The sequence below is a fragment of the Danio rerio genome, chromosome 20 (genome assembly GCF_052040795.2).
Source record: "Danio rerio strain M-AB ecotype USA chromosome 20, GRCz13ab, whole genome shotgun sequence".
Lineage (NCBI taxonomy): Eukaryota > Metazoa > Chordata > Actinopteri > Cypriniformes > Danionidae > Danio > Danio rerio.
Genome location: NC_141040.1, coordinates 51418147 through 51430447, shown reverse-complemented (window position 1 = coordinate 51430447; position 12301 = coordinate 51418147). Strand labels below are relative to the sequence as shown.

Below are 12301 nucleotides of genomic sequence, written 5' to 3'. Positions count from 1 at the left end.
ATGAAAATGATATATGCATCTTAACACACCATTAATGCTAATAAAGAACTGATATTATATTAGCTGTGTTTAACGAAGAGAATAAATCCAAATATTTAATTTAATTTTCCTTCAGCTTAGTCCCTTTATTCCTCAGGGGTCACCACAGCAGAATGAATCGGCAACTTATCCAGCATATGTTTTATGCAGCGGATGCCTTTCCAGCTGTAACCCAGTATTGGGAAGCACCCATTTACACTCATACACTACGGCCAATTTAGTTTATTCAATTCACCTTTAGGCTATAGCGCATGTCTTAGGTCTGTGCTGGGACTCGAACCAGTGACCCTCTTGCTGTCAGACGACTGTGAGTAACCGTGTTGCCCTAAATCCAAATACCCCAATTAACTTGTTTTCAAAATGCTGTGGTAAAAGAAACGAGCTACAAACTTTTAGAAACAGCTACATTTCTTTCTGGAGTAAGTCCTCGTGTTCTCATGTCCTGCGAGGTTTGAAGAATTTGGCTATTGTTTGTTAGTCACTGCACAACATTTTGCCGAATGCAGCTGTAAACATGCAGAAACCTGCTGTGACTCAGAGAAGCGTTTTATTTCTCTATGTCTGTCTGCTCTGTTTTCCTGTCTCCAATCCTCCTGCTTCACACATGGCTACATGAATGTTTGATATTATCGGAATTTGCTTGGTCAAATGTTTCTGTTTCTCTTCATTGGATGCTCATTCTTCTCTCTAAACCCACATGAGGAAAAAGATAAAATGTAGTTCTACCAGTTTCTGACTCTTCATGTCTTTTGACTGTTTTTTAGTTGCCTGACAAACTAGTTAACACACACACACACACACACACACGCACACACAGCAGAGCCGTAGTTGAGGGTTGTGTAAGTGAATCTGCTGTTTTGTGAGTCACAGTGGAGTTAAACATCTGGTTCTGTTAAATCCACCGGATGTCATTCAGGGTTTTTGAGTCACTGCATTTTAAAAGCCATTTCTTTGTGCATAGAAAGTTTAACATGTATAGAATCAATCATTGATCTCTTTAACATGATTATAACAGGATTAAACTGACATTTATGGGTAATTCTTCAAATGCAGGCACTTTTATGTCCTTTAATATCCAAAAATATATAATTTTGTTCAAATTCCTCTTTCTTTGTTAAACTAACAATAAAACCTACTTAAAAAAATTACTAGCTTTCAGTTATTTATTTTTCATATTATTCAACCTCCTTTTAGGTGTCAAAATCACTGTTTTCATCTTGTCGCACACCCAGAGTTTTAAACTTCAACAATGAAAATAGCATTTTAAAATATTATTTATTTGGTATCTATTAATGTATCTTAATGAAACACCAGTGAAATAATTTAAATGTTTTATAGTTATTAATGTGAGACTATTATCAATATTATTTTTATACAAAATATTGCTGTCGCACAGTATCAGTGTCATTCCCAACACAACGCTGTAATGTCGCTTTAAAACGTTTGTGTGAAAGATTATTTAGGTGGTTTCTATGAAAATGAAGAGTGCCATCTGAGCACATGTTCAAGATGGAGGGAATTTACATTTTTATCAACAACACTTGAATCAAGGTAAATATTGTAAATGTTGGTTAATATTGCTTGATAAGGAAATTCGTTTATTCTACGTCATTTCCAAACATGTTGTATTTCAAAGATGTTTTTAAAAACCAAACAAAATTTAGGTAAATAAGAGTGTTTAGTACACTGTTGAAGTCAGAATTATTAGCCCCCCCTGGAATTATTAGCCCCCCTGTTTAATTAAATTAGCCTAAAGGGGCTAATAATTTTGTCCCTAAAATATTACATATTAATTATAAAATATTAAAAACTGCTTTATTCTAGTTGAAATAAAACAAATAAGACTTTCTCCAGAAGAAAAAAATATTATCAGACATGCTGTGAAAATTTCTTTACTCTGTTAAACATCATTTGGGAAATATTTAAAAAAAGAGAAAAAAATTAAAAGGGAGGCTAATAATTCTGACTTCAACTGTACATGAAAGGCTAGAATCAATTCAAAGCTAATCGGTGAAACTATTTTTAATTTTTTTCCACAATAAACTGTTGAAATGTCATTTCCAACCACTGTCATTTCCATCACCACGCACATTTAAAAAACATATTTTAAAAGTTCTCATCACAAATTAAAAGTGTATTCACAATGTGTAAGTTCATGCTCTGTTTAATATGCAAATTTTCTAATAAGCTCTTAACCAAATTAATATGACATTTTTGAGTGACAGGTGTACAATTCATCATACAGCTAATTTATTTCATTGACAAATGTATGTGTGTATGTATATATATATATATATATGTATATATATATATATATATATATATATATATATATATATATATATATATATATATGTATGTATATATATATATATATATATATATATATATATATATATATATATATGTATATATATATGTATGTATGTATGTATATATATATATATATATATATATATATATATATATATATATATATATATATGTATGTATATATATGTATGTATATATATATATATATATATATATATATATATATATATATATATATATATATATATATATATATATATATATATATATATATATATATATATATATATATATATATATATATATATATATATATATATATATTGTGGAAAGATTGGTTAAACTAGATACAAAAATAATCTTAGACATTGTTTGACTGCCATAAATTATTTCATTTTGAAATAAAAGCTATATATTGAGATGTGGAGGAATTTACATTTGTTCAGTTCATGATGTTTCTCTCCTTATCTAAGTTTGTCCTCTTACAGATCTTAAAACTAGAGAAATTGTTTAAACTTGTGAGGCTGTTGCGTTCATTTTGAACAAGTTTACTCAACTTCACAAGTAGTTGAAGAATGGCCCTTATTCAACCAATATTTAACCTTAAGATTGGCCTTTTGTAAGTTATGTGTAAAACTTCCAGTATGATCTGTTTCTAGCTCAACGTTAGTCTATTTTACTTTGATGCTACAAGTTATGCTGCTTGATATTGCAAGCTGTATTGTTATTGTATCATTTTAAGTATTATGGCACTGGTGTAAAGTAACAAATAAAAATACTCAAACTACTGTAATTGAGTAGTTTTTCTCAGAAATAGTAATTTAAAAATGTGTACTTTTACTTTCCCTTAAGTACAATTATAGTGCTGTATCAGTACTTTTACTCCTCTACTTTCCATCAAACTACACAGTGGTGGAAAGAGTACTGAAAATCATACTCAAGTAAAAGTACCATTACTCGCCAAAACATGTGGAAGTAGAGTAAAACTATCTATTGTAAATATTACTCAAAGTGTAAGTAAAAAGTAGAGCTTTCAATTTGTGGATGTGTGTAAACGAAGCATTCTGTAGTGCATTTAGTGATTTCCCAGCAGGCTAACAACATCATAAGACGTTAATATTAGGTTAGATTCAGGTTGTGATGTCAGGTGACCAAAATTCAATGTCTAGCCAGCGTCTGAGGACAACATTATTGTGATGTCCAATAATGACGTTGATATTTGGTTGATTTTAGGTTGATTTTAGGTTGTGTTGGAAAGTGACCAAAATCCAACGTCGCGCAAAATTACAAATCCATCAGCTTTTCACAGCGTACTCGCTGATCTACTTTTTACTCATACTTTGAGTAATATTTACAACTGATACCTATATTTACTCTACTTGCACCACATTTTTAAGCAAGTAATGGTACTTTTACTTAAATATGATTTTTCAGTACTCTTTCCAACACTGTATTAGGGTAATTATAGACTGGGTTGTTGCGCATATAGGCCTAGTTTTGTTGTTTACTCACTTTAGCATTTTAGATATTAGCCGTTAATGAACCGGAAGTCAGGCACATTCACAGAAAATAGTTTAGGCTACTTCCGCGTTGCAAAATAAGTAGGATTATTTCAATAATGGTGCATTTTTGATGCATGTTATTTAAAAGTTTACATATTGAATATTAAATAGGCTATAATGCTTTTTTTCACTCATGTTAAAGCCCCAATCCAATTCTATTTTTATACCTCTTTCCCTTCCCCTTAAAACCAAGTGTGAAGGGCTTTAAAAAAATGTACCTGTAAGAATTGGGACACCACTGCAGCCCCTGCACACGTAATCGTGATCTCTTGCTTCATATGAGATCAGACGATGCAACTGAGTTATTCCAGTTGCTTTATGTTTTGGTATTTATCTTCAGGAAATCACTCAGATTGGCTAATCGGGAGGACCGGGAGAATTTCCGGTGGGCCGGTCCATTTTTTGGCTGCGAGGGCCGGTGTCCCTTGATGCTTACACTTTCAGCAGTCAGACTTTTTTCATTTATTTATTTATTTGACCATAGCCTCACTCTTTTTATTCATTATTTTGCCGCCTAGCTCTTTTATTTATTTCCTTGCAGCCCCATGAGCAAAATGCAGCCTGCAGGTTAATGATAATGTAACTATAGTCATCATTCAATCCCACACAGCGGCACCTCAATTAATGAGTATTACACCTGCTTAATGAAAATCAGATGAATCACTACATTAATAAATCAGACATAACACGATCAGATATCTAAAGGGGAGAAAAGATTAAGCCATTAACAGAAAGTAACACTGTGGTTAAAAGAGTCTTGCAGGTTACAGCGCAACATTTAGTTTTTATTCCAGCCGCATCAGTGTAACAGCGCCGTTGTGGTCCAGTGGTCAGCATGGTGCAGTATGATACTGCCGACCCGTGTTCGAACTTCACATGAGTAATTATTTTTTATTTTTTCAATCTTATTGTTAAGACATATAATACTGTTAGGGTTGTTGAACATTTGAAGTTCTAAAGCAGCAGTTTTCTTTAAAAAGATGTGATAGTGTCATTAGAAACTGAATTGGAAATGACCTTATTTGATATAGTCAGTCGTGACCTGAGGTGGGCCGGCCTAAGGCTTGAAACTCCAGGGTTGAAAAGGAGTCCCACTCCGGCCCTGGTTCATAACGATCTAATATGGCAAAAGGTTCGTAACTGTAATGTGTATTTACAGAGTGGCCATATTCATCAAAGTAAACACACCAAAAACAACATTAACATTGTAGCAGACACTGTAAAAGCTCATTCCCAGCCACTAGACCTTTCTGACAGGGTATTCGAGTGTCATAGGGCTCTATTTTGACGGTCCATGCGCATTGCGCAAAACGCAGGGCGCAAACGCTTTCAGGGTGTGTCAGGACGCGTTTTTGCTAATTTAAGGACGGGAAATCTGCCTTGCGCCGCGGCGCATGGTCTAAAAGGGTTGAGTTTATTTTCTTAATGAGTTATAGGTGTGTTTTGAGAATAAACCAATTAGAGTCTCATCTCCCATTCCCTTTAAGACCCAGCTGCGTCGCGCCAAGAGCGCATTCGCTATTTACAGGACGCAAAGTAAGTCTAAGTGGAAAAAAATGAGCATTTCACTAGCAAACAGTTGACAGTTTATTAACAGAAAACTGTTAAACAGAGCATCTACTGCGTGAGAATGAGAGATAATGGATCTACTTTCACTTTCGCTCTTGGATAGGGAAACCTTTACCCACAGACATCAATTAGTCTATAAATAATTAACTTTGTTTGTTAAGCAAAAATATTCGTTTCAAAACTATTTCTAAATTCAGTTCTAATTTCCAGCAAACGAATAAATGAACAATAATAACAAAATGTGCTCAATAACCTGAGTTATATCCTAAAACACATGCTGTGCCCCATATGGTCTAAAACCTGACAGGTGGGCAAATCTAAGCTTGTTTTTAATAAAACAAATATAAATATGGATTTAATAAATAATACTGCTAATAATAATAACATTATACAAAAGCAAATTGTTATGAATGAACTGAAAAAGCCTCCCGAGATGAAGAAGACATAAAAGCAGTGATTTTTCATATTTATGTAGGCTAGAAAATAATATGTTTTGTAATATTTTAATCCTTTATATTTATATTCTATATCTATTCTTATTATATCCTATATATATATATCTTTAATATTTAAATATTTTATTTTTTAAAGATATTTGCCTATTGCTCTCTTGTGTGTATTAAGCAGTGTGTAAGCGAGGTGCAACTCTGCGCCGGAGTTTAGACCGGGTTAGTTTCGGTCTAATGAAAAATCTATTTTAGTTTCTCAAAATAGCAACGCGCCAGCGGTCCGCCTCAGAACGCCTTCCTTTTTAGACCAGAACGCCTATGGGCGCACAAATGAGCGCAAATGCATTTGCTATTTAAACAGCGTAGTGCAACGCCTCAAAACCACTCTTGCGCCAAGCTGAAACTACCAAAAGACTACTGCGCCACGCCTTGCGCCACACTGCGCCAGGTGTATGATAGGGCCCATAGAGTGTCAGAATGTTGTGGGACTGCTGTACAGGAGTTATTATTATGGATTATAGATAGCGAAAGTTTTAAAACACGAATGCAGTTATGAATATATGAAAAGTGAAAACATGTGCTTGTTTGTTGATGACGACGTGTGCAAGTGCTGTAGTGCTGTCCAATTTCTTAGGGGTAAATTTTGAAGCCACTACACTTCGCACTCGGTTTTAAGAGCCAAGGGGAAGGGGTAGGAGTACAAAAATAGAATTGGGATCGGGCCTAATTTGTGGATCTCCTTACTTCCGGGTGCAACTATCCTGCCATTGTGGCTGGTGCATTCCAGGAAATTTTCTTACTAATTGATTTCGAGTGTGATCCAGAAAAATCTCTGTATTAAGGGGTATCTAGCCCTTCCCTTTAGCCTTTAGCCCTACGCCTTCAAGCTAAAGAGAATTGGGACACCTCTACCCCTTCACGTGAACGTGCAAAACGAGGGGTATAGGGGTAAGGGGAACAGCTAAAGGAAAGAACTGGGATTGGGCCTAAGTGGATCGTATTGAGAGGTAGCGTCATAGTTTCCTATTTGTTCATTTCAGGATGGCATTGATTCAACCAAAGATATGTTTCACCAAGTGCTTAGGCTTCCTCATGTTTGGGTGAATGCACAAAACCTTCTTCCTTGCTTTGAAACCCAAGATCTGGTCATTTTCCACTGTCAGACTATAGTGATCAGGTCTGTATGGGTCTAAAAGAGGATTATCGGGACTGATAACATAAAATAATAAGATTGATCATAATGTATGCAAGTTAAATACGATATCAAATGTAAAGCCTACAGATGAGAATTAAACTGTATAGACCAATTTGAGGTATGTAAACAATAACAATGGTCCCAATGTATTTGCTGTTTTGCATTTTTAATTTCTATAGCTTCTGAAAATCTAAAAAGAGCCGCATATTGATTGTTACAGTTATGAAATAGTTTCATTAGAAGCAGGAAATGTTCATGGGCCTATGATGACATCACCACATTGAAATTGTCTATATGTTAAAACTCCACTAGATGCCGCCATTGATGCATTTGTAACAAACCAATAAGGAAACGGAATATAATTTTAATTAGCTCACTGCCTATTAATAAATGAAAGCGTAATCTATGTATAACTGTCAATAGCACTATAATTTCTGTTTTATAAAATGTTATTGCGCTATTACATTATAGAATGTTAATGTTGGACATTTGCTTAAAACATTTATAGCTGCAAAGGCTACACTTAATGCATTAATATTAAGCTCCAGTGCAGAATGACAACGAGACAATATAGAACGAATTATATGAAAAAAATGTAATTGAAATCATAAAAGTACTTTCATGTTTATGATATTAATAATAAAGGCTTGTTTTAGTATGTATTTAAACATTTGATCAAACACTGATCTAGAATGTCTCTCATTTAATCTGATTAAATCTGCATTAAACTCATTTAACTCCAAATCCCATGTAACACTGGGGTCTCTTGATTCAGGATGCAGTGTGTGTGTGTGTGTGTGTGTGTGTGTGTGTGTGTGTGTGTGTGTGTGTGTGTGTGTGTGTGTGTGTGTGTGTGTGTGTGTGTGTGTGTGTGTGTGTGTGTTTAACAGTGTTGCCATGTTCGCCCTTAATAAACGAGTTTCGTCCTTGTTTCAGTCGTCTTTGTGGCTTATTAATAAGTTTATTAACATTTTTTTGCATGTTAAATTTCTGTGTTTATATAATTACAAATAAACAACAAAAATATAGGACTTCAGTTTTGTAGTTTGCCAGGCACTTATGCTTACTGTTTTATTATCATGATTCTCCGTGCATATCCACTAGCTTATTGTTCACAGAGAGCTCTCCAATGCTTTGTCGATGACACCGTTATTTATAAAATGAATGAATTAAATTAATCATGTTTAATATACACTGTTAAATGCTGGGTGCCACACAACTGATTTGTGTTGTGACAACACGAAAGACATAAGTTACTTTATTTGTTTTTACAAATTTAAGTGGTTTGAACATAAAACAATTAAGCTCATTTTAAATTAGACGTTTGAACAAACAGCAAACTTTTTTTTTCATTGTTGGCTTGTGTTTTATGTGTGTGTGTGTGTGTGTGTGTGTGTGTGTGTGTGTGTGTGTGTGTGTGTGTAGCCAGCCAGCTAGGTGAAATGTTAAGCATTTAAGTCATTGCAACCACAGACGGAATTTATTTTAACATTTAAATGATGTCTGTTTAAATCTAATTTGATCATATTTGTTATAATAATGGTGAGTGAAGCAATTATTATTCATTATTAAATTATTAAATATTATATAATAATTATTATTTATTATAATAATTATTATTTGTTTATAAATTAATTATTTATTAATTATTTATTTATGTTCTAAGTTTAATAATAATAATAATTATTATTATTATTTATGTTTTAAGTATATTTTCAGGGGAACAAAATGAAACTATTAACATAGTCATTTTTAAGTAATAATAATATTTGGGCCCCATCAATGGCTCCTGTTAATAGTCAGTTACCCTCTGCCTATTACAAAAATTTCATCTTCCAGAATTATATAATTTCACTGATGGAAAAATATTTTAGAAAGTTAAATCAAGATTTATGATAACAAATATCTGTAATATAGAGGAGGCATAATGATAATTAAAAAGGTGCTTGTTTCTCTTCCAATATCTGGCAACCCGAATGTGAGTGTGTATGCGCGCGTGTGTGTGTGTGACTGTGTGTGTGTATTTGGGCAGGGCTGCAGTGAAGCGCAGCTGATGTGTGTGATTCTCTGTCAGACGCGCTTGTATTGCTGATCTTCATGAGCATCGGTCAAAATCGGCGAGATAATTTGAGCCTATGATTTCATCCATACGTGTTCATGCCGGAACCGCCTTTATCGTTTATTCATTCGCGGAGACAGACCGCAGAGATTTGCTCCAGGACTGACATTATGCGCTCGGTTACCGGGGGGTGCTGATGCTGACATTCCCATCTTCCTCCATCCATCTAATTTACGCTCGTTTATTAGACCTTCAGCCATCATGTCCATGAAATCAAAGACCGGTGAGTCGGTGAAGGTGGTGGTCCGGTGTCGCCCGCTCAACCGTAAAGAAGAATCGTCGGGTTATGAGAATATCGTGCAGATGGACGTGAAACTGGGCCAGGTGGCCCTGCGGAACGCCAAGGCGGGTCCCGGAGATCTGCTCAAAACCTTCACGTTTGATGCGGTTTACGACGAGTGCTCCAAACAGGGCGACCTGTATGACGAAACAGTGCGGCCGCTCATAGACTCGGTGCTCCGCGGATTTAACGGCACCATCTTCGCGTACGGACAGACGGGAACCGGGAAGACGTACACCATGCAGGGCCAATGGCTGGACGCCGAGCGCCGCGGCATCATCCCGAACTCCTTCGAGCACATCTTCACGCACATCTCGCGCTCGCAGAACCAGCAGTACCTGGTCCGGGCCTCCTATCTGGAGATCTACCAGGAGGAGATCCGCGACCTGCTCACCAAAGACCACAGCAAGAAGCTGGAGCTGAAGGAGAGCGCAGACTCAGGGGTGTACATCAAAGATCTGTCCTCCTTCGTCACCAAGAACGTGAAGGAGATCGAGCATGTGATGAATGTGGGCAACCAGACCAGATCTGTGGGCTTCACCAACATGAACGAGCACAGCTCGCGCTCTCACGCCATCTTCATCATCACTGTGGAGTGCAGCCAGCTCGGACCTGACGGACAAAACCACATCCGAGTGGGAAAACTCAACCTGGTTGATCTGGCAGGCAGTGAGAGGCAAACCAAAACAGGCGTCCAGGGTGAACGTCTAAAGGAGGCCACCAAAATCAACCTGTCCCTTTCTGCTCTAGGAAATGTAATCTCTGCTTTGGTGGATGGGCGAAGCTCTCACGTTCCCTACCGAGACTCCAAACTCACCCGGTTGCTCCAAGACTCGTTAGGTGGAAACGCAAAAACCATCATGGTGGCCACTTTAGGACCAGCCTCATACAATTACGAGGAAACCCTCACCACCCTGCGGTATGCGAACCGCGCTAAAAACATCAAGAACAAGCCACGTGTCAATGAAGACCCCAAAGACGCACTCTTGAGGGAGTTCCAGGAGGAGATCGCCAGACTCAAAGCCCAGCTGGATAAACGTGGCATGCTCACCAAGAGAAAAAGGAGGAGCAGGAGGCTGAGGAAGATTGGCGAGGAAGAGGTGGAAGAGGAAGATGATCTTGAAGACTATGATGACGAGGAAATTGTGGAGAAGGAGGCGCAGGAGTATATGAAGGAGCAGCAGGAGGAGCTGGAGCGGGAGAAGGAGGCCATCAGAGACGACCATTCACTGGTGGCGGAGGAGAAGCAGAGACTCCTGGAGGAGAAGGAGAGGATGATGAGACACCTGAAGAAGGAGCAGGAGGCCACAGAAATGCTCACAGCCAAATTTAAGGTATGTGTCTGAGGACTGAGTGTGTTTTTGAGCATCAGTTTGGTTTATGGATGTGTGTGCATGTTTGAGTTTCATAACTACTGTTAGAATTTAGAAATTGCAGGTGCTCAAATTAAAGGGTTAGTTCACCCTAAAATGTAAATACTGTCATCATTTACTCACCCTTCACTTGTTCATAACCTATTTAACATAACATAACACTTTTAACGGTATCTTATTTTAACAGAAGAAAGAAACTCAAATAGATTTTGTACTAAAGTGTTGAATTCATAAAGGTTTATAAACACATGAGCGAGAGTCATTTTAATTTTTTAGGGTGAACTATATCTTTAGATAGATGGAGGGATGAATGGATAGATAGATAGATAGATAGACAGATAGATAGATAGATAGATAGATAGATAGATAGATAGATAGATAGATAGATAGATAGATAAAAGGACAGACAGACAGACAGATAGATAGATAGATAGATAGATAGATAGATAGATAGATAGATAGATAGATAGATAGATAGATAGATAGATAGATAGATAGATAGATAGATAGATAGATAGATAGATAGATGGACGGACGGACGGACGGACGGACGGATAGATAGATAGATAGATAGATAGATAGATAGATAGATAAAAGGACAGACAGACAGACAGACAGACAGACAGATAGATAGATAGATAGATAGATAGATAGATAGATAGATAGATAGATAGATAGATAGATAGATAGATAGATTAAAGGACAGACCGACAGATAGATAGATAGATAGATAGATAGATAGATAGATAGATAGATAGATAGATAGATAGATAGATAGATAGATAGATAAAAGGACAGACAGACAGTTAGACAGATAGACAGACAGACAGACAGACAGACAGACAGACAGATAGATAGATAGATAGATAGATAGATAGATAGATAGATAGATAGATAGATAGATAGATAGATAGATAGATAGATAGATAGATAGATAGATAGATAGATAGATTAAAGGACAGACCGACAGATAGATAGATAGATAGATAGATAGATAGATAGATAGATAGATAGATAGATAGATAGATAGATAGATAGATAGATAGATAGATAGATAGATAGATAGATAGATAGATAGATAAAAGGACAGACAGACAGTTAGATAGATAGACAGACAGACAGACAGACAGACAGACAGACAGACAGACAGATAGATAGATAGATAGATAGATAGATAGATAGATAGATAGATAGATAGATAGATAGATAGATGGACAGACAGACAAATAGATAGACACAAAAAGACAGACAAATAGATAGAGACAGACAGTTAGATGGATGGTAGGACAGATGGACGGACGGACGGTCGGACGAACAGACAGATAGATAGATAGATAGATAGATAGATAGATAGATAGATAGATAGATAGATAGATAGATAGATAGATGATAGATAGATAGA

The 12301-nt window shown here is 36.1% G+C and overlaps 1 protein-coding gene and 1 long non-coding RNA gene across 4 annotated transcripts in view; one reads left to right on the top strand and one right to left on the bottom strand.

Annotated features, from left to right (window-relative positions):
- Window positions 1-12301, bottom strand: part of LOC147839473 (uncharacterized) — a 503025-nt gene that overhangs the window by 318021 nt on the left and 172703 nt on the right. The gene's annotated exons all lie outside the window — the stretch shown is intronic.
- kif3ca (kinesin family member 3Ca) overlaps window positions 9144-12301 on the top strand; it is a 45820-nt gene continuing 42662 nt past the window's right edge. For 2 of the 3 annotated variants that reach the window (XR_015518930.1, XM_087298766.1), the window contains exon 1: window positions 9144-10860. Coding sequence is in view for 1 of the 3 variants with exons in the window: in XM_087298766.1 (XP_087154892.1) it covers window positions 9448-10860 (1413 nt within the window). In the remaining 2 variants the exon portion in view is untranslated. Of the gene's footprint in view, window positions 11997-12301 lie in introns of all 3 variants that reach the window. The other variant, XR_015518931.1, reaches the window with a different exon arrangement.